The sequence below is a fragment of the Saccostrea echinata genome, unplaced genomic scaffold (genome assembly GCF_033153115.1).
Source record: "Saccostrea echinata isolate AGI-Se365-2 ecotype Australia unplaced genomic scaffold, CSIRO_AGI_Sech_v1 ptg000025l, whole genome shotgun sequence".
Lineage (NCBI taxonomy): Eukaryota > Metazoa > Mollusca > Bivalvia > Ostreida > Ostreidae > Saccostrea > Saccostrea echinata.
Window position 1 is genome coordinate 18216281 of NW_026889774.1, and position 25785 is coordinate 18242065.

General features: G+C 34.8%; 1 protein-coding gene and 1 long non-coding RNA gene across 3 annotated transcripts in view; both read left to right on the forward strand.

Moving 5' to 3' along the window:
- The window catches only part of LOC133192086 (uncharacterized), a 427629-nt gene that overhangs the window by 199626 nt on the left and 202218 nt on the right, over positions 1–25785 (forward strand). The gene's annotated exons all lie outside the window — the stretch shown is intronic.
- Positions 1–25785, forward strand: part of LOC133192065 (NEDD4-binding protein 2-like) — a 48583-nt gene that overhangs the window by 15245 nt on the left and 7553 nt on the right. The window contains exons 7-14 of the mRNA XM_061327904.1: positions 61–2633; positions 6241–6357; positions 6591–6712; positions 11227–11351; positions 16135–16279; positions 16381–16563; positions 22403–22470; positions 23527–23627. Of these exons, the coding sequence (XP_061183888.1) occupies positions 61–2633; positions 6241–6357; positions 6591–6712; positions 11227–11351; positions 16135–16279; positions 16381–16563; positions 22403–22470; positions 23527–23627 (3434 nt within the window). The remainder of the gene's footprint in view (positions 1–60; positions 2634–6240; positions 6358–6590; positions 6713–11226; positions 11352–16134; positions 16280–16380; positions 16564–22402; positions 22471–23526; positions 23628–25785) is intronic.

Here is a 25785-nt window from a genome sequence, read left to right on the forward strand (position 1 = left end):
TTTTGTTCTTTCAGTTCACTTAGAATTTGTTAATTTTGAAGTGCTGGTATTTTTCAACAGAGAAAATGGTGAAAAGCCAAAGGATATAGAGTTTTCACCAGCAGATTTTCCTGAGCTAAGAAATTCACAGGCGGACAGGGGAAGTCCATTTAATTCTTCACGCAAAGATTCATTGGACCAGGAAGTTTTCTTGACAAGGCCTGATGATTTCAAGGAGAGTGAAAGCACTATAAAATTAAGGAGAAACAGTGGGGATTCAGGTCGTGAGTGTTCCACTATTGGTAGTGATACAGATTCTGAGAAGAGAGTGGAAAAGGAATTTGATAGCGATAACAGACAGAGTCCTATCCCTACTACCATAGGATATGTTGCTAGGTCTCATGTGGCAATGTCATCCAGCAATATACACAAACAACTGGAAATTATCACAAAACGAAAAACTCTTATGTCACCACCTGTTTCTCAAGGTTTTAGACAGAAGGAAGACATGTGTCAAAAAACTGTGGAAGATTTCACAGTGTCTTTCTCCACAACTGACATTACTGACACAAAAACAGCAGGGGATGATATAGAAGGGAAAGTGGATAGTCTTATTATGGAGAATGTGGGGAGCTCTTGGAATAGTGACTTTGATCAAGATAAGATAATTGATGAACTTAAATCTTGGATCCTTTTCATGGACATTGATCCAACCCAGCACATGCAAGTTGAGAAAATGATAGAAGAAAAAATCAAAATATTATCAAAAAATTGTGATAATGATCAAAGTGATATCAAGGAACAGAATTCTGCTGATGAAAGCAATGTTATAAGTGATTTCAGGGAAACAGCTGTGTCTGAGAATGAAGAGGTTTGGGATACACCCATGGATCAGAGAAGCAAGAAGAAAAATCTGCACAAAAATGCTAACTTAGATAAGGACCTAAAACCTGACAGTTGGAGTGCTGATAATTTAACACGTGAAGAAGTACTAGAAAAGGGTAATATTGAATCAAGTAACAAAGGACAAATGGCTGAAACTATTCCCAAAAATAATATGACATCAGAACTAAGCAACATTAAAGCATCTGAGCAGTTGTACTGGTCAACACAGAAAGATATTGACTGTAATATCATGGTGTCCAGTGATTCATGGGAAAATAAAGAACCCCTTGGACAGAGACAGGTCAGTAATCTTACACAAAGAAATTGTCAGGCTTCAGATGCTAAAGATGAAGTCACAGAGAAATCTGATGCACAAAGTCTAATGCATAACGTTGTTTCTCTGAGTGCCATGAAATCCAAGCCTGAGGTTGTGGAACCTATTTCAGACACTTTTAACCTCTCAAAAACTCTAGCTGACCCTTCCACAGAACCTCGGGCATCAGCTTTAAGAGAAAATGTAGAAACTAGCGAGTCTACTCCCAAAGAACCAAGCTCAGTAGTATGTGAGGCTAGCAAGATATCATTACAAGAAGATAATGTTCATGAGAAAGATAAAGCAAGGTCACTTAAGAAAAACAACAAAAGGAAAATGGCTGCCAGATTCCCACTGCTTAATGACAGTGACAGGGCCAAGCTAGCTGTAAATGACTGGACTGCCATTAAAGTGGACACTCTTGATGATGTAAAAAGTGACATTGCTGAGAAAAGACTTAGTGTTAATGACAATAATCTAGTCAGAAAAGTGCATTCAGAGACGGAAATAACACCTCAGGATTTAAACATTATGCATGATCTTAGCAGGGGAATGACAAAGAGCAGTACAAAACTTTGTAATGTAGTGATTATTGAAGGCAAGGAATGGAAAGTTAATTCATCTAATAATTATTCAGAAAAAAATTCAAAAAGCTCAAATGTTATGACAGTACATCGCAGTACAATGACAGAAGATTTTCTAGAAGCAGACATTGAATTCTTGAAGAACAGTTTTCCCACAATCCCAGAAGTTGACTTAAAGGATGTTTTACAGAGCTGTGATAATAATGTAGAATGGGCCGCAGACATTATTTTGGATTGGAACTTTCATGACATATCTCTTAGTCAAGAGGACAAAAATAAATACTTAGACTCAATATTTAAGGTACAACATTTGCCAAAATCTCCAACCATCCCTGCAAGATCGAGAAGTTCTTCAAGCATATGTGTAGGGGAGCAATCTAATCAGCCTGCCTTGTTAATAGACATATGTATGAAATACTTAGAAGACACAAATATTGCAACCAAAGAAGACATTGAAAATCAACTGATTGCAAACTCGGAGAAAAGGATGCGCTCCTATGAATCCAACATTCGTATATGTCAACAATTTTCCAGAGGTAGTGAAGGAGATGAGATATTTATTGAAGATGAAGAATTCAGCAGAATGATTCTGCAAGAATTGGAAGCTATAGCAGAAGATGAGCCTGCCACTGATAGTATTTCTGTACAAAATGTGTCAAAAATAGACCAGAGCTTGAATTCATCATATGTAGACTCTCCACAAAGTGGTGTTTTTGAAGAGGTGGTAGACACTTGTCAAGGCACAGTGAGTGATGCTGGCTTTGTTCCAGTTATGGAATCCCCAGCTAATCTGACACTTTCCTTAGAACTCCCCAGTGACTTTATTCAGGCTCTTCTGAGCCTCTTCGGATCTGTTGGAAACTTGACTCCAGGTATACAATATGTACACAATAATACCCCTGGAATTGTGTCTGGACTATAACTTTGTAATGAAAAATGGGAATCATGGGAATGATTGCTCATAACCTTAAACCAAGATCATCTGGACAAGGTCAATTTCCAGGTTACTTAAAAGAATATCTACTGAAATCCAAGCTAAATAACTATCTGCTATTTCATATCAAAGTAGCAGGGCAAACCTAATTATATTGAGATGTAAACATTCTTCACTGTGTGGGTTCAAGTTCATTCATATTATACTTATTATATACACTTTGGCAGGGTTCTCTACATTTGAAAATATATCCATGGAGGAAGCTGTGCAAAAGCGAAATGTGATTGAAAGCACGAATGCGGGTTCGACCTTCTAACTAAAGCTTCATTAATCAATGGTTGATTTCACAAGTATTTTTTATTTACCATGGCAACACAATAAGTTGAAATATTAACTAAAACATCCCAATATACAGGATTATATTATCGTAGTGTACTCTACAAATGTACCACATTTTATCAAAATTGAACCAAAACTGCGCGAGCAGTTTTTTAAAGAATTCCATAGAATCTTTTTTTTTTAATTAGCAAGCATGGCAACAATGTTCATCAAATTTTATTCAATTCTGATATACAGGTGGTGTCTGTTATATTTTGTTTTATTTAAATCAGACCAAAACTGATGGAGTAGTATTTTGAAAGGAAAAAGTTTACAGGTACACAAACGAACAGACAAACAAACACCAGCATCTTTTAACATTGTCTAGGTTTTTAGCTCACCTGAGCCGAAGGCTCAAGTGAGCTTTTCTGATCACATTTTTTCCGTCGTCCATTTGTCCGTCCGTCTGTAAACTTTTCACATTTTCAACTTCTTCTCCAGAACCACTAGGCCAATTTCAACCAAACTTGCCACAAAGCATCCTTGGGTAAAGGGGATTCAAGTTTGTTCAAATGAAGGGCCACACCCTCTTTCAAGGGGAGATAATTAAGAATTAGTGAAAATTTGGTGGTATCTTTTAAAAATCTTCCTCTCAAGAACCACTGGGCTGTAAAAGTTGAAACTTATGTAAGACCTTCATTACATAGTGTAGATTCAAGTTTGTTCAAATCATGACCCCCTGGGGTAGGGTGGGGCCACAATGGGGGATCAAAGTTTTACATAGGAATATATAGGAATAAATCTTTAAAAATCTTCTCCTCAAGAACAACTAGGCCACGATTAGTCAAATTGATATGGAATCATCCTCAAGTAGTGTAGATTTAAGTTTGTTCAAACCATGACCCCCAGGGGTAGGATGGGGCCACAATGGGGGATCAAAGTTTTACATAGGAATATATAGAAAAAAAATATTTAAAAATCTTCTCTAGAACAACAAAGCCACAATTAGTCATATTGATATGGAATCGTCCTCAGGTAGTGCAGATTCAAGTTCGTTCAAATCATGACCCCCAGGGGTAGGGTGGGGCCACAATGGGGGATCAAAGTTTTACATAGGAATATATAGAAAAAAAATATTTAAAAATCTTCTCTAGAACAACTAAGCCATGATTAGTCATATTGATTTGGAATCATCCTCAGGTAGTGCAGATTCAAGTTTGTTCAAATCATGACCCCAGGGGATAGGGTGGGGCCACAATGAGGGATCATAGTTTTACATAGGAATATATAGGGGGAAAAAACTTGAAAAATCTTCTCAAGAACAGCAAAGCCATGTTTTGTCATATTGATATGGAAGCATCTTCAGGTAGTGTAGATTCAAGCTTGTTCAAATCATAACCCCCAGGGGTAGGGTGGGGCCACAATGTGGGATCAAATTTTTACATAGGAATATATAGGAAAAAATCTTTTCAACAACAGAAAAGCCATGTTTAGTCATATTGATATGGAAGCATCCTCAGGTAGTGTAGATTCAAGTTTGTTCAAATGGGGGGGGGGGGGGAGGGGAGGGTCCACAATGGGGGATCAAATTTTAACAAGGGAATATATAGGAAAAAAATCTTTAAAAATCTTCTGCTCAGGAACAGCAAAGCCATTTGTTATATTGATATGGAAGCATCCTCAGGTAGTTCAAAATCCAAGCCCCCCCCCCCCCCCTCCCCCTTTTAAATTTTTCAATACTGAAGTGATTTGGTGATTTGTGCTTTTTCCTAGCCAATGTGCTCAGGTGAGCGATGTGGCCCATGGGCCTCTTGTTAGCTCTACTGGTCAGAGACCAGAGGAGCTTATGCGATAGTAAGGTATCCCTTCTTCCATCCGTCTGTCCATCTATCTGTAAACAATTTTTCGAAATGCAACTCCTCCTACGGTTTTGGTCTGATTTCAGTATAACTTGGCACACAAGTAGACTACACTAAGATACATAATTCTATATATCAGTTTTTGATTTTGATAAACTGTGATGCCATCTTAATAAAAATAGAACTTCCTGAAATAGATTCAGAATGCTACTCCTCCTACAGTTTTAGTCTGATTTCAGTATAACTTGGCACACAAGTAGATTACTTTATGTACATAATCCTATGCATCAGTTTTTGATTTTGATGAATGATGTTGCCATGGTTACTAAAAATGGAAATTTCCATGAAATACTTTCAAAACGCTACTCCTCCTACAGTTTTGGTCTGATTTCAATATAACTTGTGTCACAAATAAACTACACTTAGATACATAATTCAGTATATATTGGTTTCTGTTTTCGAAGAATGATATTGCCATGGTTACTAAAAATAGAACTTTGTGTAAGATTCTTTCAAAAGGCTACTCTTACAGTTTTAGTCTCTTATGAGGAGATATGTGCTCATATCAATCAACAGCTGATTGACTATCAATTGACATGCTTCGTGTATTGGCAAAACAACTATCATGACGACCGTGTTTATTTAGCACAATCTTCCTCTCAAGAGGGATTTGCAAGCCAGTCATAGTATAAACACAATTAACTATTCAAATCAGAAAGTAGGCTCAGTACTGAAATGCAATGGAAATTAAATCATGGTGGCCACCAATTTCTACCATGGCATAGCTTGTTTAACCATGGTGAACATAAATTTAACCATGGTGGGCCACCATTTTAAAAACCTTGTGGAGAACCCTGCTTGGGTGGGGCTAAAATTGGGCATCAAATAAAACATTATATATGTACAGCATATAGGAAAAATCTTTTCCTGAAAAGCAAGACTGCTTTAGTGATATTCATATTCAGAATGCTTCTGTAGTATGGATTAAAGTTTTGTTTATGTCATGACCTTTAGGGACTAGGATGGGGCCACAATTTAGGGTCAAATGTTCATGGGAATACACTGTATAGAGGATTTTTTTTAAAAAGCAATTTGAAGAACAGCAGAACCAAAGTAACTCAGGTTAGCCTTATGGCCCTTGGGTCTCTTGTTTGATATTGTGACAAGTTTATACAGATCCTTATAGGCATAAAACTCTACAGATTGTGCAGAACTCCTGATAAATATAATAGTTTATTCACTGTCAGGTATTATTTGATATGTAATAGTTTACTGTGTAAAGACCATTTTAGACAAAGCAGTTTTGTTCGGAGATCCTCATAATGTACTAGTTTACAGTTTGTACAGAGGTCCTTTTTCTTTATGTAGTAACTGCAGAAGCTCTAACAATTCCAGTAGATTATATAACAGCACAGCGACTTCATCAATGTTTGAAGACAGAACATGTAGAAATTCATGTCAATCGGAGGCAGCAGATTTCAGATGGTAAATTAACACAGACAGTCACTAACTTAAATAAACAGATAAAAATGAATCTTCCCTGTGAAGAAAAATTAATTTGGGAAAATTTAAAAAAAAAAAAAAAAAAGAAAGAAAGCTATTACCATTATCATACAGCTGTTGGGGAAACTGGTCAGTAAGCAAATCATTAGGAAAACAAAAACTGAGAGAATTATATGCAAACTACTTCCATAAAATGTCTTAATTTTTGCATTTAGATGAAGCCTTTGCACAACAACTACATTCAGAGATGAATAATTCCACGTGTAAAACTACTCAAAAGTCCATGCATCTTATAATGCAAGAACAGTTAAAAGAGGAGGAAAGGAAAGCCAATCTGGTAAATAAAACATCAGATACTCAGCATCTTGGACAACAGTCATTAATTGTTTTTTTATGCCCTGCCATGAATATGGCCAGGGCATATAGTGTTTGTCATGCCTGTCTTCAGTCTTTCTGTCCTTTCATCTGCCGTCCATCACACTTTGCCTTTTTTAGCTCACCTGAGCTGAAAGCTCAAGTGAGCTTTTCTGATCACCAGTTGTCCGTCTGTCTGTATGTCCGTCTGTATAATTTTCACATTTTCAACTTCTTCTCAAGAACCACTGGGCCAATTTTAACCAAACTTGGTACAAAGTATCCTTGAGTGAAGGGGAGTTAAAATTTTTAAAATATAGGGCCAAGTCCCCTTACAAGGGGAGATAATCAAGAAAAGACAAAAATAGGATGGGGTCATTAAAAAATCTTCTTCTCAAGAACCAGTAGGCCAGAAAAACTGAAGCTTATGTGGAAGCATCCCGGGGTAGTGTAGATTCTAAATTGTTAAAATCATGACCCCTGGGGGTAGGGCGGGGCCACAGTAGGGAATCCAAGTTTTACATTGAAATATATCAGAAAAATCTTTAAAAATCTTCTTCTCAAGAACCACTGAGCAAGAAAAGCTGAAACTTATGTGGAAGCATCCCGGGGTAGTGTAGATTTTAAATTGTTCAAATCATGACCCCCGGGGTAGGGCGGGGCCACAATAGAAAATCCAAGTTTTACATTGAAATATGTAAAAAAAATCTTTAAAAATCTTCTTCTCAAGAGCAACTGGGCCATAAAATCTGAAACTTATTTGGAAGCATCCTGGGATAGTGTAGATTTTAAATTGTAAAAATCATGACCCCCGGGGTAGGGCGGGGCCACAATAAGTATTACAAGGGGAAAATCTGGTAAAGAACAGCATGGCCAAAGTTACTCAGGTGAGCGATGTGGCCCATGGGCCTCTTGTTCATTTTCAAAGAAGCTATTAAAGATATTTTTATCAAACTTCATATGCTGATACATATTGGTACAAGCTATTCAACTGCATCAAAAAATTTTTATCATGACCTTCTCTATGTCATTGACCTTGCTATTCTAAAATTTGTGTTAGCTCAATTTCAAAGAAACTATGCAAGATATTTTTATCTAAACACAGATACTAATGCATATTGGTGTGAATTATTCAACTGTGTCCAAAATGTATGACTTTAACTTTATTTTACATTTAGCTCAATTTCAAAGAAACTATTAAAGGTCATAGGAAACGATTCTTAACATTAGGATTTCACTTTTTAAACCTAAAGCTATATATGAAAGAATGTTAAATTACGAGTAGTAATATTTTTTGGCCTTTGTTCTACTGAAAAATAAAGGTGAAAACTTTTCCACTTGTTACTTTTCTTACCCGCTTATCGTTCTTGATTTTGTGGTTTTATGACGTCACAAGAGCCCACTGATGTAAACAGAGCGTTAGACTAATGTATTTCTACCATATTTTTATCTAGTTAATTTAAGCTATTTTCTTAAATATAAATGTGTCAATGTTTTCAGGTGAGTTATCTGATTTCGTAGTTCAGTCAATTCAGTTTGAACGAGTCGTTAATAAGGCACGGTAACTCAAAACGGGGGCTTTTTATCGGAGGATGATCCTGATGGATATCCTATATAAAATTACGCTTAAATTAAGCTACAACTTCGATTACTTACTTTGCATCAAACCTTTAGAAACAAAAAAATTTCCCTGTTTAATACACATATACGACATTCCAAAAGGATTCCATCATCATTAAAAAAAGTTAATGAGTCGTTTTTTATTCCAAGAAAAATCGCATAATGCAACATAGAATAATTTATTAAAAGTGACCTTTTCTGATATGAATAAAAATTTTGATTAAGCCTATAACATTCTGTTAAAGAAAGAATATAACACTTATATGGGGAATATCCCTAATGTGATCCCCAAAATAAACACGGGGCCGGTGGTATTGAAGTCCATGATAAGATTGAACCACTGAAAATGTCAGCGTCTTTGAAGTTTCGTTTTCCCTGATCCGAAACACAACACACATATTGCTGTAAAAACGATATAGCAGTAGAATCCCTAAGTTTATGACATGATCGTATTCTTCTATAAAAAATATATATATAAAGAAGAAATGTTGAGCCCAAAGGAAATGAGATTGTTACGATGCCGATACTTTGTGCAGACATGGTTTGACTCTACAATATCGAATTTTGAAATAATCGGTATGTAGTATAGTAAACAGTACAGTCCGTGATCAGTTTGCAAATCCATTCATCATTTGCGAGACTACAATTTTAATATTAATGTTCTTTTTAACAGATGATAAAACTTTTGAAATTATATCCTTTACAGAAAAAAAACATAAATATAATACACACTGGAAAAAACAGGTTTGTATACGATGATAAGTACTGATCTTTGATAAATATTTTAACAAATTGACTGGAAAGATACCTACCTTTTTCGTATTTTATGTATATTAAATTTTACTAAATTAAAAAAAAATGTCGATTTCTAATTCATTCAATATCTACATTTGGTAGAATCCTTATTCTTCATAGAAATATTTCAATATGTTAGAGCTGCTTTTTTTTAAACGTCGTTTGTACTAACTCCCATATATACAAGTTAACGTTTAGTTCTTGCCAGAGTTGTTTTAACCCATCTGCAGTGTGTTTAAAAACGACACGATTATTTCAAGAACTTTCAATTACAAAAAGAAAGAAATAAGAAATAACAAGAGGGATGGGGGGGGGGGGGGGGGCAGAGATCGGGTATTGGTGGTGATGTTGTACATGCCGAGTAAGTGAATATTAAGACAGTGTCAAATGATAAGAATTGATTTAATTATATAAAACAGTAACACAAGAAATGTTTTTCTTGTTTTTTTTTTAAAGTCATGTATACTTAACGCAGCAGGTACGTATCGTTTGTCAAGAAAAGTGTCATACTGACAGTGTTGGACTCTGTGTGAAAGTAAAACTAGGTTGTAAATAAATGATTTCATAAAAACAACTGCCCTGGTTATGAAAAATGAATTCATTCTCACTCTCCCTTCTTTCTCTCTTCCGATTGCTTTATTTTTCTCTCAATAGATTGAAGTGTCAAACGATGAAAATGATCACATTTTGATTGATAAAACATATAAACATCTTGCAAATATGCAATGGAATTTTTAAAAAGAAATACTTGCTTGTTTGAAGATCGTATATTTATACTAGGTTTTAGCCATGATTATGATATTCTTTAAAATTAATCTGCAAAATGACATAATAGTTTGTAAACATTGCAAAGCTTTGAACAGCGATTGGGCCTTACTGACGTCATATTCTAAGGGAGATAAGCAATTTAGTCAAAGTGAATTTTCACGACTGAGTAATTTTGATCGACTGTGCTGTAGCTATCTTGCGTAATAAATCCAAAAAACAATGTCAGTCATATTTAACCAGCTCATATGAACTTATTCCCGTATGTAACTCAATATGTTCAGGTAATTGTCTCCTATGACCTTTAAAGAGAATTTTATTGAAACACATGCACTGATACATATTGGTGAGAACATACCAACTGTATCCAATTTGTTTGAAAATCAAACTTCAATCACATATACAAAAAAGCTGAAACTTATGTGAAAGCATCCTGGGGTAGTGTAGATTCTAAATTGTTCAAATCATGACCTCTGGGAGTAGGGCAGGGTTACAAAAAGGGAGTCCAATTTTCACATTGAAATATATAGGAACATTCTTTAAAAATCTCCTTCTCAAGAACCACTTATATCAAAATTAGTTCTTCGCACTGTATTATCAAAATAAAGAAGACAAAAGTAATTCTCCTTTAACCATGAAATTCCCTCAATCCAAAAATTTTTGCTCAAATCACAAAAATTTTACCCCACAAAAATAAGTGATTTTACAGAAATTATTTTGGGAATTTTTTAAAAAAAAATTTTGCAAAGCTTGTAGATAATGATCTGATTTTTGGTATGTCTGTATATTGATGATTTAAAGATCAGATTGGAGATTCATGTTGATCAACCCATTTTGACGAAAGTTATTGCCCTGATAAACTTCAGAATTTCTATCTTTCACTGTTTCCAGACTTCGTAGATTATGAGCTGATTTTTGAATGTGTCTTTATATTGATGACTTACAGATCTTGTTCAAGTTTCACGTTAATTGCCACATTTTCACAAAAATTATTGCCCTTGGACTTTTGAAAATTTCTAATTTTTGGCTCACCTGAGCTAAAAAAAATTACCTAACCTTGACCTTGAAGTAAGACCTACTTTTCAGAATTGTTATCATTGCCAATAACTTTTGAATAAGGGAAAATAGGGCTTTCATATTTCACACGTGCATTACCCGTGACAAGATCTTTCTGAATATGTCTGAATGACCCTGTGACCTTGAAGTTTGACATACTTTCAGAATTTTAACCTTGGTCTTAACTTCTGCTCCTGTAAGTCTCCGAAAGTAGGGGACAACAATTTTCTAATTAATTGTTCCTCACACACTTTTATTCAGAATGAAGATTTAAAGGCCTCAGGATTTCATAATACTATTGGAAATAAAATGAAAAAGCAGAAGCTGCATGAAGAATTTCCAGCCATTGACCCTTCTGTCCTCGATGAAATATTTCAAGCAAATTGGTATGTTTAGATTATCATTTTTCACTGCTAAATATAATTAATTGACTTTAGTAATGATCTGTTGCTTTCATGATCTCGTGTGAACTGGAAATTTCAAGTTATACTTTCTGATCAAATTGTGTAAATCTGTCAGCAGCTCCAGTAAATTTTGTTTGGAATCCAGTTTTACAAAAAATATCCTGCTCTCACAACAGTGCTTTAAGTCACACTTACTATCAGGTTGCTAAATGGTGACCTGAAAATTTTTTTGGTCGCCATTTCATAATTTCTGGTCACCATTAAGAAATATTTCACTTGCCATTGTGAAAACATTTTGTGATAACACATTTTGTATATTATAAAAGCAAGGAACAAACACTCATGTAATGTCTTTTTAAATCAAAGATTACTTATTAACAATTTGCTAGGCTGAAGGAACCACTTATGAAATATTAATATTGCATAGAACCACCTGTATGGTTGTACACAGAAGAACACAAATGATTTTATCCTTGAATTGAAATTAATTCCAATGAAATTGCAACAAGTTTGACTGATGAGTGCATAAGGTGGAAACTACTGAGCTAAGACTTTGTCTACGGCATTTGGCAGCCGTATAATACAGCACACTGTCATAATATTACATGATCTCAGTCTTTGCGACACTTTACAAAGTTTTAATCAAGAATGTCTTCAAACATAGAAAATCTTGGAAAAAGTAAATCTCAATTCCGTTCATAAAAATGAACAAAATGTGAGAAAACTTTTCCAAATGCTATATGATTTTTAACTCCCATGACCTTGAAGTTTGACTTAATTTTCAAAAATTTTAACATTGCTGATATCTTTTGAATGAGAGAAGATATGGCATTTATATTTGACATGTGCATTACCTGTTTCAAGACCTTTCCAAATATACTTTGCTTTATGACCTCCACCTTTAACCTACAGTCTTTTGAATGAGAGAAGATAGGGCTTTCATAATTTACATGTATATTACCTATGACAACACCTTTCAGAAAGATATGTCATTTTTGACTTCATGACCTTGATCTAAAACTTTGAAGGACACACAAACAAGACAGTTACAATATACCATAAATATGCCATAAATAATTGCATCCCAACCACTAAGACATTGAAAGCAGGGGACCAAATTTCTTTGAATTTGCTTTTTTTCCCCCCTATATTCACACCATTCCATGTTCTTGTCTGATCAGACAAGTATGTCTGGGGATAGACTTGTCTGATCACAAAATGAACTGGACACTCAAAATCAGACAAGCATTTAATGTTGAGCCCTGATTTATGTTCCCTATCTGATCAAGTTCATGTACCTTCATGTCCAGACCACACCCTCATAGTTGAAAAACATTGAAGCTCATACTTGAAACAAAAATTGCCTAGGCTGTGAATTTTAGATATGATTTTGACCAAACTTCATTTGGAAAAGTTCAAGGTCACGGGCAGAAAAAGTGATGTCTGGGTCGTAACTTCATAATCACAGAGAAACATTGAAAGCTCATACTTGACTCAAGAATGACTCAAGATTGCCATGTGTGTCATGACCTGAAGCCAAGGTCATATAGAGAAGGTCTAACGCAGATGTCTGGGCCTAACTTCATAATCATTTAGGAACAATGAAAGCTCAAACTCATGAAGTGTACTGTATTTGGCTGAATATAATACGCATTGGTGTAAAATAGGCACTCCCCTTTTGGGGCTTCAAAATTTGGGAAAATATGCAGTTGTATTTTACCCAGTAAAAAAATTGACCAAGCGGTAATCTTGACTTTTTTTACATTGCAGTAATTTTTATTTAAAATCTTTGTGGAAATAATGTATTGAAAATTTAAGCACATTAACTGTTCATACGCGGATTTCATTTTTGAGCTTAGGATACTCCTGATTTTATGCATAGCGATATTCTTCACAGAAAAAATTAAATTTTGCATTATAAATAATTTTTTAAGCTAGTGCAATGTTGACTTTAAAAATCGTGGTATAATTTTATTTTAACAAAGCAAGATATTGTTCCATTATATTTATAAAATATATATATATTTAAGCTAATGACAATCTGGAACTTAAACATTGCAGTAATCTTAGTGTGTAAACGATTTTATTTAACAAAGCACAAGATATTATTCATTGAATTAATTTTTTTTCTTTTTAACTAACGACAATCTATACATTACATGTCGTCTTTATCCTCACAGAAATAATTTTATTTCAACAATGCATGAGATAATGTTGAATTACAGTTTGAACAGATCAACTTAAATTTTCATTTAGCAACAGTATGTTAATCATGATTTTATACATCGCGGTAATCTTCGCAGATATCTTATTTTCTACAGAGCACGAGTAATTATAACACTCAAGTTTTAACAGACTTGATATTTCTTTTGAAACAAGAAGCTGATAAATATAAAATAAAATAACATTTAACAAGAGTTTAATGTGTTGTATTCAACACACACAAATACACGGAGACAATGAATATGCGGCTGAAATTAATTTTAACTTGCTTTTTAGCTCACCTCAACGAAGTTGGGGGAGCTTATGTAATACCCTCGGTGTCGGTGTCGGTGTCGGCATCCCAGGTTAAGGTTTTTGGAGCAGTTTTCTTTTCAAGTACTTCTATGGCCTATATTAGTCAGAGATGCATGGAGGATGCTTGTAGTGTGTTTCATTGTACCAGTCAAGGTTTCAGATGCTGCAATTTCAGCTAAAGAATGACCAGGTTAATGTTTTTGGAGCAGGTTACAGTTTTTGGAGTAGGTTAAGTTTTTGGAGCAGGTCTCATTTCCAAGTAACTATAAGCCCTATATTGACCAAACTTGCATGGATGATACATCTAAGGATGCACACTACTGAACTTGCTTCGATTGCTGGATCTGACCTACATTTTCCGGATGAGTGACTAGGCTAAAGTTTTTGGAGTAGATCTCGTTTTCAAGTAACTATAAGCCCTATATTGACCAAACTTGCATGGATGATACATCTAAGGATGCACATTACTGAACTTGCTTCGGATGCTGGATCTGACCTACATTTTCCAGATGAGTGGCTAGGTTAAAGTTTTTGGAGTAGATCTCATTTTCAAGTAACTAAAAGCCCTATATTGACCAAACTTGCATGGATGATACATCTAAGTATGCACACTACTGGACTTGCTTCGGATGCTGAATCTGACCTATATTTTTTACTGATGAGTGACCAGGCTAAAGTTTTTGGAGCAGATGTCATTTCCAAGTATCTATAAACCCTATATTGACCAAACTTGCATGGATGATACATCTAAAGATGTACACTACTGGACTTGCTTCAGATGCTGGATCTGACCTATATTTTCCGGATGAGTAACCAGGTTAAAGTTTTTGGAGCAGATCTCATTTCCAAGTAACTATAAACCCTATATTGACCAAATTTGCATGGATGATACATCTAAGGATTCACACTACTGGACTTGCTTCGGATGCTGGATCTGACCTACATTTTCCAGATGAGTAACCAGGTTAAAGTTTTTGGAGCAGATCTCATTTCCAAGTAACTATAAGGCCTATTTGAACCAAACTTGCATGGATGATGCATCAAGGGACGAACAATCTCAAAACTTGCTTTGGATGCTAGATTTGACTTACATTTTCTGGATGAGTGACTAGTTTTAAGTTTTCAGATGAGTCTATTCCCAAGTAACTGCAAGCCCTATCAGACCAAAATTGCATAAATGTTGCATCTAGGGATGCACACTCCTAGATTATTAGTTTAGTGTGGGACTTTGCCTTACTTAAAGACAACATTCGTTGAGGTGAGCTCTGTAATCTCTGATTACCTATGTTTTAATATCATTTAACTATCATCAGATTATAAATATAACATTTTCAACAAGTTTGCATTCCAACAATAATTTTCTGAAGTTTTAAATGTAGCGGTAAACAACAAGAAATTGGCTGTGTCTCTAGGAAATACTACGGTATGTCTGTATGAAAGCTTTGTTTCACCTGAAAGAAAAACCCATCAAAATCCTATTGTGGTGTAAAATACTCACCCATTTCTCACAAAAAAATATTCTAGGAAAAAAGTGCATATTATATTCAGCCAAATATGGTAGATTAAAGTTTGCTGAGTTCATTACCCTTGGTTAAAGATGGCTCCCACTAAAGGCCAGAGTTTTAAAGTGTAGAAAAATTCTTTTAAAATTTTTCTCAGAGACAAGACTACTTCACTGTATTTGTCAAATTTAATTTCCAAGCATCTCCCTTATGCTGATGAGAATGAATACTGTGGAATCATCATTGTTCATAGGGGATCAGCATTTGTGGATTTGATGGGTTCCCTTACCCTAGAATTTACATCCCTATGAACGATTATTTTGTCAACATGTTGATTCATTGAATCAACTGTATAAAAGAGTTACCCACGAAATTAGGTACCCATCAACCAGTAAAATTTTGCTTGCCCATGAACATTGAACCCCCACCCCACCTTCACGAATTGAAATGATTCCACGTTGTAAGTCTCATCAATATAGCATATACCCAACTTGATAGAGGTCCAGAATAGTTTTCCATGTAATTTATTTAAAATGTTTTAAGGATAAGTCTCACAAAAGTAGCTGTATAATACATTAGTTAATGTTAGTGCCTATTAGCACATTGTTTAAGGTCAGATGAGACATTCCTTTGGCAAATTTTGTATATTTTTTTGTTGTTGCTGTCTCTAAGACACATTTGATTGAAATTTTGTGGGAGATGAGTCTATTCCACGAAATGCCTCAGTAATATGTATAGATATTCAGCTTCAGTTATGCTGACACAGTGAGAGCAGTGAAAGGATCACTGGGATGCAATGAACCACCAAAGACTGTGATGACAGCAGAAGCAGCAGACAAGTATGAAAGAAAATTGATTGAAGCTGCAAAACAGCAAAGTTTGCAAGAAATGGTAAATTACTGTTTATTGAGTTTTCTTCTATCCTATTACAAATTCAAATAAATGTTACAATTTATTCCAGTTTGCAAGTGCACTTCTAACTTGAATTACAGATTGATTCATACACTTACCATCCAAAAGTGAAGAATGAATACCAGAGTGCTGAGAACCCAGAATATGAAGACATTAGAGGAGAAGCCAATCTACATTACAGGCTGCGCCATGAATGTTTTCAAAAAGCCCAAGAAGCTTACAGAAGAGGCATGAAACAAGTGGCCCAATTTTATTCTAATCAGGTAGTTTATATTGAATTGTTAATTCTTTTTTAGCTCACCTGAGCCGGAGACTCAAGTGAGCTTTTCTGATCGAAATTTGTCTGTTGTCTGTCATTGTCAATGTTGTTGAAAAACTTTTTACATTTTCATCTTCTTCTCCAGATCCACTTGGCCCATATCAACCAAACTTGCAACAAAATATCTTTGAGTGAAGGGGATCTACCTATTACAAATGAAGAGCCACACCCTCTTTCAAGGGGAGATAATTAAGAATTAGTGAAAATTAAATGGCATCTTTATAAAGCTTCTTAAGAAACTATTGGGCCAGAAAGATGAAGCTTATTTGAAAGCTTCATGAGTTTGTTAAGATTCAATTATGTTCAAATCATGACCTTCTGGGGTAGGGTTGGGCCACAGTGGGCAATCAGAGTTTATCAATGGAAAAATAAAAATCTTCTCAAGAACAGCAAGGCTATGGTTGCTCATACTTATAAAAAAGCATCCTCAGGTAGTATAGATTCAAGTTTGTTCAAATCATGACCCCTTGGGGGTAGGGTGGGGTCCCAATTGGCAATCAAAGCTTAACATAGGAGAGGAAAGGAAAAGTCTTAAAAAATCTTCTCAGGAAAAACAAATCCATGGTAAGTCATATTTAAATGGGAACATCCTCAGGCAATGTAAATTCAAATTGATTCAAATCATGACCCTCAAGGGTAGAGTCGGTCCACAGTGGGCAGTCAAAGTTTTACAAAGGAATATAAAGGGGAAAAAATTATTTAAAAATCTTCTTCTCTGGAACAGCAAGGCCATATTTAGGCATATTATATGGAAACATCCTCAGGTAGTGTAAATTAAATTTTTTTTTCAAATCATGCCCCACTTCAGAGCTTATGTAAACACAGAGCACAGGTTTGTTCAGAGTCATTTCGAAATTCCAAATGGGGTTTCTTCAGATCCTTGTGTAGGGATCTATGTGAGTTGATCAAAGGATCTGATTTTAATTAGACTGGCACCAGGTGTCCCATTGAAATTGAACAAACTCTTTTAATTGCCACTTGAAGATATATATGTGTCTCATGACAATTGTTCAAAATGGCAAGATATGCAATATACTAACAACATGATGTTGGTGAAATAATTCCTTAGTGCTCAGAAAAGTGTCCAGAAAAAAGGGGTAAACTTGTAATTTACTGACCTCCTACTTTTGAACGATTTGCTGATGAAAAAAAATGTGTATAATACATGTGACTTTACGGTATGGCTTTTGGAATCAGGGAGGGACCATATTAGGACTCCAGATTTTTATGCTAGGAAATAATTTCAAAACCATTTTATGAATACAAAAATTACTGTTAATGTACCTAAATAATATACAATGAAGCCTTGTTAATCTGAATGCCAATAATCCAAATGCATCACCAAAATTTTTGGAGAATGGAATTTACTTTTATATCTACCAAATAAACATATAGGAATGTTTTAGTTATCCATTTCTTTGCTTGGGAAACGCAAACATCTTGCAGGGTTCTCACTAGGATTTTGCTAACTTGAGTCCCAGGACTCAAGATATCTGATAAGGTCTGCTTCCCAGCTAAATTTGATGCGTCCCAGAAAAATTATGTTGAGTCCCAACTGAATTATCGCAGTATCCTTTCATCCAAACATAAAAAAAAATCTTTATTATTTTAACAGTTTGTTTACGAAATATTAACGTATTCAAATATGTAAACTGGTGATGCATCTAAATTACACGCGTAATCAATTGCCATAAAAATAAACTTGGTGTTTTTAAAGCTAAAATTAACTGTTGCATAATCAATTAGTACTCTAAAGTTGACTGTATACAATCACAGGTGTCATTTGCAATGAGGCGTAACTAATCCTGTCGGTCGTCAGCACGGGGTGAAATTCACGAGATAATCAAGCCGCATTGTGTATACAAGCAGTAATTATGGTTTTTAGGTAAAATCCAAGATTCAAAAGTGTTTTTAAAAAGAAGCTGCAGTGTGTTTACAGCTATCGAAGTTTGGCATGTGACACTATTATGACTATGGACTAATAAACATGAAATATCTTGTAATCAATCCCTGTTTAAAAAAAGAAATAGGTTACAAGAAAAGTTGTTTCTTGGATAAACTTTATGATAGTTTGAGAAAGGTTTCGATTAAATATTTCTTTGACAAATTCTAACATCTGAAATCTCCGGTTCTCGAAAGCACCCGAATTTTCTCGCTGACGAGGACGTATCCACTCATGAGTCCGCGGACACATCGTTTTTAAGAATCTTGTGTCCCAAATAATTTTTCTGCATCTAGGACGCAGATTCTTGCGTTAATGAGAACCCTGTCTTGATTAAGAAGGCTCTACTGGATGTTCCTGATAGGATGTCAAATTTTTTCAAAGTATGGTTGCAAGGCTGAATAAAAATAGATTGCCAGGGGCCAGTTTAAGTATGATTCATTGCCCTCTACACACTGTGACCTGTGTATATCAAGAAAAATTACCTTTTCCCTTTTTGTATAGTTTGTATACTGATGATTTTTCTTGAGACCGCTTTTTAGCTCTCTATGCAGGGTCATGCATATGCTTTAGAAATTATGGTTTGTCAATAGAAAATTATGCAATAAATTGAGAGTGATGCCCTATTGTACAATACAGATTTCAGTATAACTTGGCACACAAGGAGACTACACTAAGATACATAATTCTTTTTTATCGGTTTTTGATTTAAATGAACATTGTTGCCATGGTTACTAAAAATAGGAATTTTCTTGAAATACTTTCAAAACGCTACTCCTCCTACACTTTTTGTCTGATTTCAGTATAACTTGGCATACAAGTAGACTACACTGAGATGCGTAATTGTTGTTATTGGTTTTTGATTTTGTTGAATGATGTTGCCATGGTTATTAAATCAAAATTTCTGTAAAATTGTTTTATAAGACTACTCCTACAGTTTTAGTCTGATTGCAATAAATCTTGCCACAAAAAGAGACTAAACCAAGGATCATTATTCTATTTATTGCTGTTGCAAAGTTTCAAGTCCAAGTGCTACTTTTATCTTCTTTTATAGGTACAACCAGTAGAGCTACAGTGTCATCAGAGACTTCTGGTTTAGGCTAATTAATCATATTATTGTCAACAAAATGCTATGAAAGTAGTAATTTTTAAATGCTTTATTGTGCAATTCCATTTTAATAAAACCATTCTCAATGTATGTTCAGAAAAATTGACAAGTGATGTCCATTTTTAGTTCTGCTCATTGACATCCATCCCGTTTAAAGCTGAACACTACTCATAAATAGGCACTATCACACATGTATATAAACCTTTCGATTCTGTTACACCTGATTGCACACTTGAAACTTGTGGTTGCAGTATGCCTCTCGTGGTCTTAAATTTGGGTATTTGTTCCGTTTTATGTGCATTTTCTGTATGTAAATAATGCATCGACTTGTATATTTGATGTTACTTTTCTCCTGGCTCTGAAAAAGTGCATAAAATTCGATTATTTCGTTGCAGCTGAGTAACACGGCAATGTAAGGTATACATCTACACAGGTGAGACCTCTACAGTGAAATACTTTGAACTGTTAGGAGTTCGGCGACTTATATAGGGATTGTAGGGATAGCGCCGATGAAAGAGGAATATGGCGGACAATGCCTTATACGAGTAGTGTTCAGCTTTAATAGTCAATAAATGAATACTGAACAAGATGTGTATGATGACAGAGTTGCAAATCCTTGTGATTTTGGTGTAAGAGTTTCAAATTGAGAGTGTAAAATATGCCATATGATTTCTTTATTTATTCTTCCAATTTCCATTTTCTCAGTCAAAAATTTAAGATACAAGAATTTCAATAGCTGTCTGATAGCTGTTCAATAGCTGTCTGAATTCAGTTTTCACTACCATAATTAAAAAAAAGTCCTAGTCCAGGCCTTGCAGTGCTTGATTGTTATTTTCCATTTCCATGCAAACTTGTGATCTAAATTGTTTTACAAAATGTAAACAAAGTGAAAAAATTTGATGATGCAATTTTGGTTTTGATTTATTTCATTGCTGTTTCTTCTATACTGTCATAAGTTTTCCCTGGTTTTCATCTACAGATTTTAGAGAACATGCTTTATATGTTTATTTGTTTTATAACATTTATTGATTTCTTCAAAAAATATCTGATGACTTCTTAAGTTGTTGGTGTTTTGTGGTCCTACTGCTATATGTCCAAAAACAAAAAAATAAAGGACAAGGTATGGTAACGGCTGAATCTGGCCCCTTATTTGATGTAAAAATCAGAACACAGTTAAAATTGTGATAGTTTGTAGTTAAAAACTTAAAATGATGCTTGCTTTAAAACCAGCACTAATTTTGATTCAAGGCTTACACGGAGGCCACAAGAGGATGCAAAAGTAGGACATTTTTCCTGAATTTCCTCAATTCTGATCAAATTTCGTGAAATTTGAGATACTTTTCACTTCTGGAATCATAGAGCACAAGCTTGCCTATCTGAGATTTTTATACATAAGATGCATCTGATACTAGTGTATGAAATATATAAATTTGATAGATAGGCAAGCTTGTGCTCTATGTTTTCTTAACCAAAATTTGCTGTAAAATCAATGAAAATTTCCATAAAAATGAGAAAATTCGGAAATTGACCTATTTCCCAACCTTCCTGTGACCTCTGTGTATCCCATAACTTAGAACCAATACTCATTTTGTGGCAGGGGTGACAGCAGGTTTTTAACCGATAAACTGTTGTATTATTTTAAAAGACACCCCGAACCGGGGGCCAAAAAGGGGTCATAGCCTATCTTGTCCTTTGCTGCACTGCTTATCAAAACTAGAAGGAAAAAAAATTAATGCTTGTGAAATCAATTAAAAAAATTATTATATAATTATAATATTTCAATACCTGACCATTTGTCAATGGTTGATACGCTTGTTAATAGTGATGTTGCACAGTAATAGCAGAACAGAAGTTGAAGGAATGTGGAGGACCACTTGTAAGCACATGTCCATGGACCTGTAGGTTTTTTTTGTAATATTAATCTCCACTGAGCAAATGTACACTTGAAGCAAAATTTGACCCTTACTGATTTCTTAAGAGTGAGTCTAAATTTTTACCTCAGACACACCCCCCTAAAAAAATTAAATTAGCAAACTATGTAAAATCCAGTTTGGTACACATACTTCCCACTAAAGTGAGATTGAAGTTAGTACAAGATGTTTCCCTGGCAGCTAATTAAAGCTGAACACGACTTGTAAATAGGCATACACCATTTTCGATAGTACTATCTACAATATCATTACCAGGGTATACTCTTCGCATTCGTTACACCTGACTGCTTTATTGTCACGGGTATCGGCATAGAATGGCGACCCATGTTTGTGCTGGTAATCTTGCATTACCTTTGTTTACATTTTGTTGCAGTAACGTGTATTTTGTGTTTGTTTGTATACTGCACTGACCTGTGCAACTGTTGTAAGTTTCATTGGTATCTTACTCGCCTACTTCTTCAGTTATTTTTTGTCGCTACCAAGTGCTGTATAAGCATACATACGTCTTCACCGGTGACAATTGATTACACTGAACAGTGACTAAGTGAGCGGCTTTATATATGGGTCCTCAGATATAGCGAGAGACCATTCGAATATGGCAGACACATTCCTTTTACTAATCATGTTCAGCTTTAAGAACACAATGAGGAAGTGGATATACATTTGTTATATAAATATTTTTAGTTAACACTGGTCTTTTTTTCCTAACACTAGTCTATTTTTGTAAATCAAAAGCTGTTACAATTACATTTATCATAAATTTTGTTACATGAATTCAGTTAACAATTTGCTCGGTTTTCAGGGCCATTTGCATACAAAGAAAATCAAGGAGGCAAATGAAAATGCTGCACAAATGATTTTATCTCGGAGGTATGAAAACTTAGAGCTAGATGATACATTTTTCTACACTTTAAAATATTATGTAAGTTTTTATTATATTCTGAAATGAATCAATATGTTAGATAAAATATTATATTAGTTATCATCAGCCATTATATTTCTTCTGCTGAGGTTTTTACCATCACATTTGAAAACAAATTTGCAAATTTTTTAAAGGCTTCTGTCTTTTGTTCTTAGCAGTTTTTATGTCAGTTTTGAATTGTAAGAAAGTATCTACAATTATTTGACATTTTTAGCTCACCTGAGCTGAAAGCTCAAGTGGGCTTTTCTGATCAAATTTTGTCTGGTGTCAATTTGTGCATCCATTTGTAAGCTTTTCACATTTTCAACTTCTTGCCAAGAACAACTGGACCAATTTCAACGGAACTTGCTACAAAGCATCCTTGGATGAAGGGAATTCAAGTTTGTTCAAATGAAGGGGTGAACCCTCTTTCAAGGGGAGATCATTAAGAATTAGTGAAAATTTAGTGACATCTTTTAAAAATCTTCTCAAGAAACCACTTGGCCAGAAAAGTTGAAACTTAATATGTGAATGCTTCATTACAAAGTGTAGATTCAGGTTTGTTTGGGGGAAGGGTGGGGCCACAATAGGTGATCAAAGTTTAACCTAGGAATATATAGGAAAAATCTTTCAAAATCTTCAAGAACCACTGGGCCAGAGTAGTAGAAACTTCTGTGAAAGCTTCGTCACATAGTGTACATACAAGTTTGCTCAGATTATGACCTGGGGGGGGGGGGGGGAGGCTACAATGGAGGATCAAGTTTTATGTAAGAATATATAGGAAAAAATCTTTCAAAATCTTCTCAAGAACAGAAAAGCCATGGTGAGTCATATTGATAGGGAAGCATCCTCAGGTAGTGTTTGTTCAAATCGTGACCCCAAGGGGTAGGGTGAGGCCACAATGGACGATCAAAGTTTTACATAGGAATATGTAGGGTATAAAATCAGCTGATGAAGAACAGCAGGGTCATAGTGACTCAGGTGAGCATTGTGGTCCATAGGCTCTTCTTTTGTTTTGTATATAGAGTTGAGTATCTTGAAGCAAAGTCCACACTAGATTTGCATGGTTTGCATGTAGACGAGGCAGTTACTGTGCTTGCAAAGGTTATAGAAGATCAGAGGAAAAGTAAGTCCATTAGTTTGTTAAGTATTGTTCCATCTTTAGTGCAATGTGATTGATGAAAAACTGGTTGAATATTTACATGAATGCTTTCAACTCATTTTAAAGTTGCATAAAACTGTGGTTGAATATTTACATGAATGCTTTCAACTCATTTTAAAGTTGCATAATGAGTCAAAACCATGTGTTTCTTTTCAGAAAACTGTATCACAAAACAAAAGATTTCTGTGAAATATGAATATAATGAAGTTTTGACAACTCAACTGCACTGTAAAGCAAGAAAAAAAACTGCATAATATAAGTGCCAGAAAAACAAATGTTGTATCTATCGCTTTGTTTTTATCATCAATGTCAAGGTCAGGCGTCCTTTATTTTTAGCGTGAAACTTGTAAACAACATTGAATTGGGGCAAGCAGAAGTAAGGAATAAGTTATGATCATCTTTTTTGAAGATGTATCAAAATTCTCGGTCATCCAACATTTATATCTATTGAATTGAAACCATGGTAAATTCTTCAACTTTTCAGCGCATGCGTACAGTAAAGAGGAAGAAGTGAAGCAATATTTTTGTGATGGGTTATACAAAGATTTTTTTTAATTTTATTTTTCTCCATTGAATTAGATTTTTAGCTCTTCTGAGCCAAAGGCTCAAAGAGCTAATGCTATGGCCATTTGTGCGGTGTGCATAAACTTTTTAGAATATGGGCCATAACTTAAGAACCCCTTGGCCAATTATTGTCAAATTTGTCACAGGGTATCCTTGGCCCAAGGGCTCCCTTTTATACTAAAACTGGGGTTGTGACCCTTTAACAAGGGGAGATAATTAGGAAAATAGAAACAAAAGTACTGGTTGCTAAAAAATCTTCTTCTCAAGAACCACTGGGCAGATTATCACCAAACTTACACAAAAGGATGAGGATATGTTGTAGATTAAAATTTGCACGGGGATTTACCCTGGGGCAAAGGGCGTGGTCTCAAGGTCACTTCAAAGTTGACCAAAAATTACATTTTATTAAAATGTTGATATTTTGCTTACTATAAGGACTAGGATCATCAAATCTTGTCAGTTGATGCATCTAAGGACCTCATATCATGTTGACTCAAAAGTAGGTCACAGTGACCTACTTTTGAAATTTTATGGCTGTATTTAATATTTTCAGGAATTATTTGGCTTAGAATCGTCAAAATTTGTCAGTTGATGCATCTTTGGTCCTCGGAGTAGGTTGACTGAAAAGTAGGTCACTGTGACCTACTTTTGAAAATTTATGGCTGAAATTAAATATTTTGGGTACTTATTGGCTAGAATCATCAAACTTTGTCAGTTGATGCGTCATGGGTCTTCGGAGAAGGTTGACTAAAAAGTAGGTCACCGTGACCTACTTTCGGAAAATTTATGGCTTTAATAAAATATTTCGGGTACTAATTGGCTTAGAATCATAAAACTTTGTCAGTTTATGCGTCTTGGGTCCTCGGAGTACAACAACTGAAAAGTAGGTCACCGTGCCCTACTTTTGAAAATTTATGGCTTTAATCAAATATTTCGGGCACTAATTGGCTTAGAATCATTAAACTTTGTCAGTTGATGCGTCTTGGGTCCTCGGAGTACAACAACTGAAAAGTAGGTCAAGGTGACCTACTTTTGAAATTTTATGGCTGTATTTAATATTTTCAGGAATTATTTGGCTTAGAATCGTCAAAATTTGTCAGTTGATGCATCTTTGGTCCTCGGAGTAGGTTGACTGAAAAGTAGGTCACGGTGACCTACTTTTGAAAATATATGGCTTTAATTAAATATTACTAATTGGCTTAGAATCCTCAAACTTTGTCAGTTGATGCATCTTGGGTCCTTGGAATAAAACAATTAAACAATTAAAAAGTAGGTCACTTTGACCTACTTATAAAATTTTATGATTATAATTTTAAAAAAACATTTTAGGTATTAATTGGCTTAGAATCATCAAACTTAGTTGATGGGTCCTCAGAGAATGACAAGTGATAAGTAGGTCACCATGACCAACTCTCAGGTACTAATTGGCTTAGAATCATCTTGGGTTCTCAGAGTGTGAATTGGAATTTCAAGGGTTTATGTAAATATACAGGATACTTCGAAGCTTCAAATAGAAGTGATAGGTTGTACAGTTTATCAGAAGAGCGATTCAAGGCCA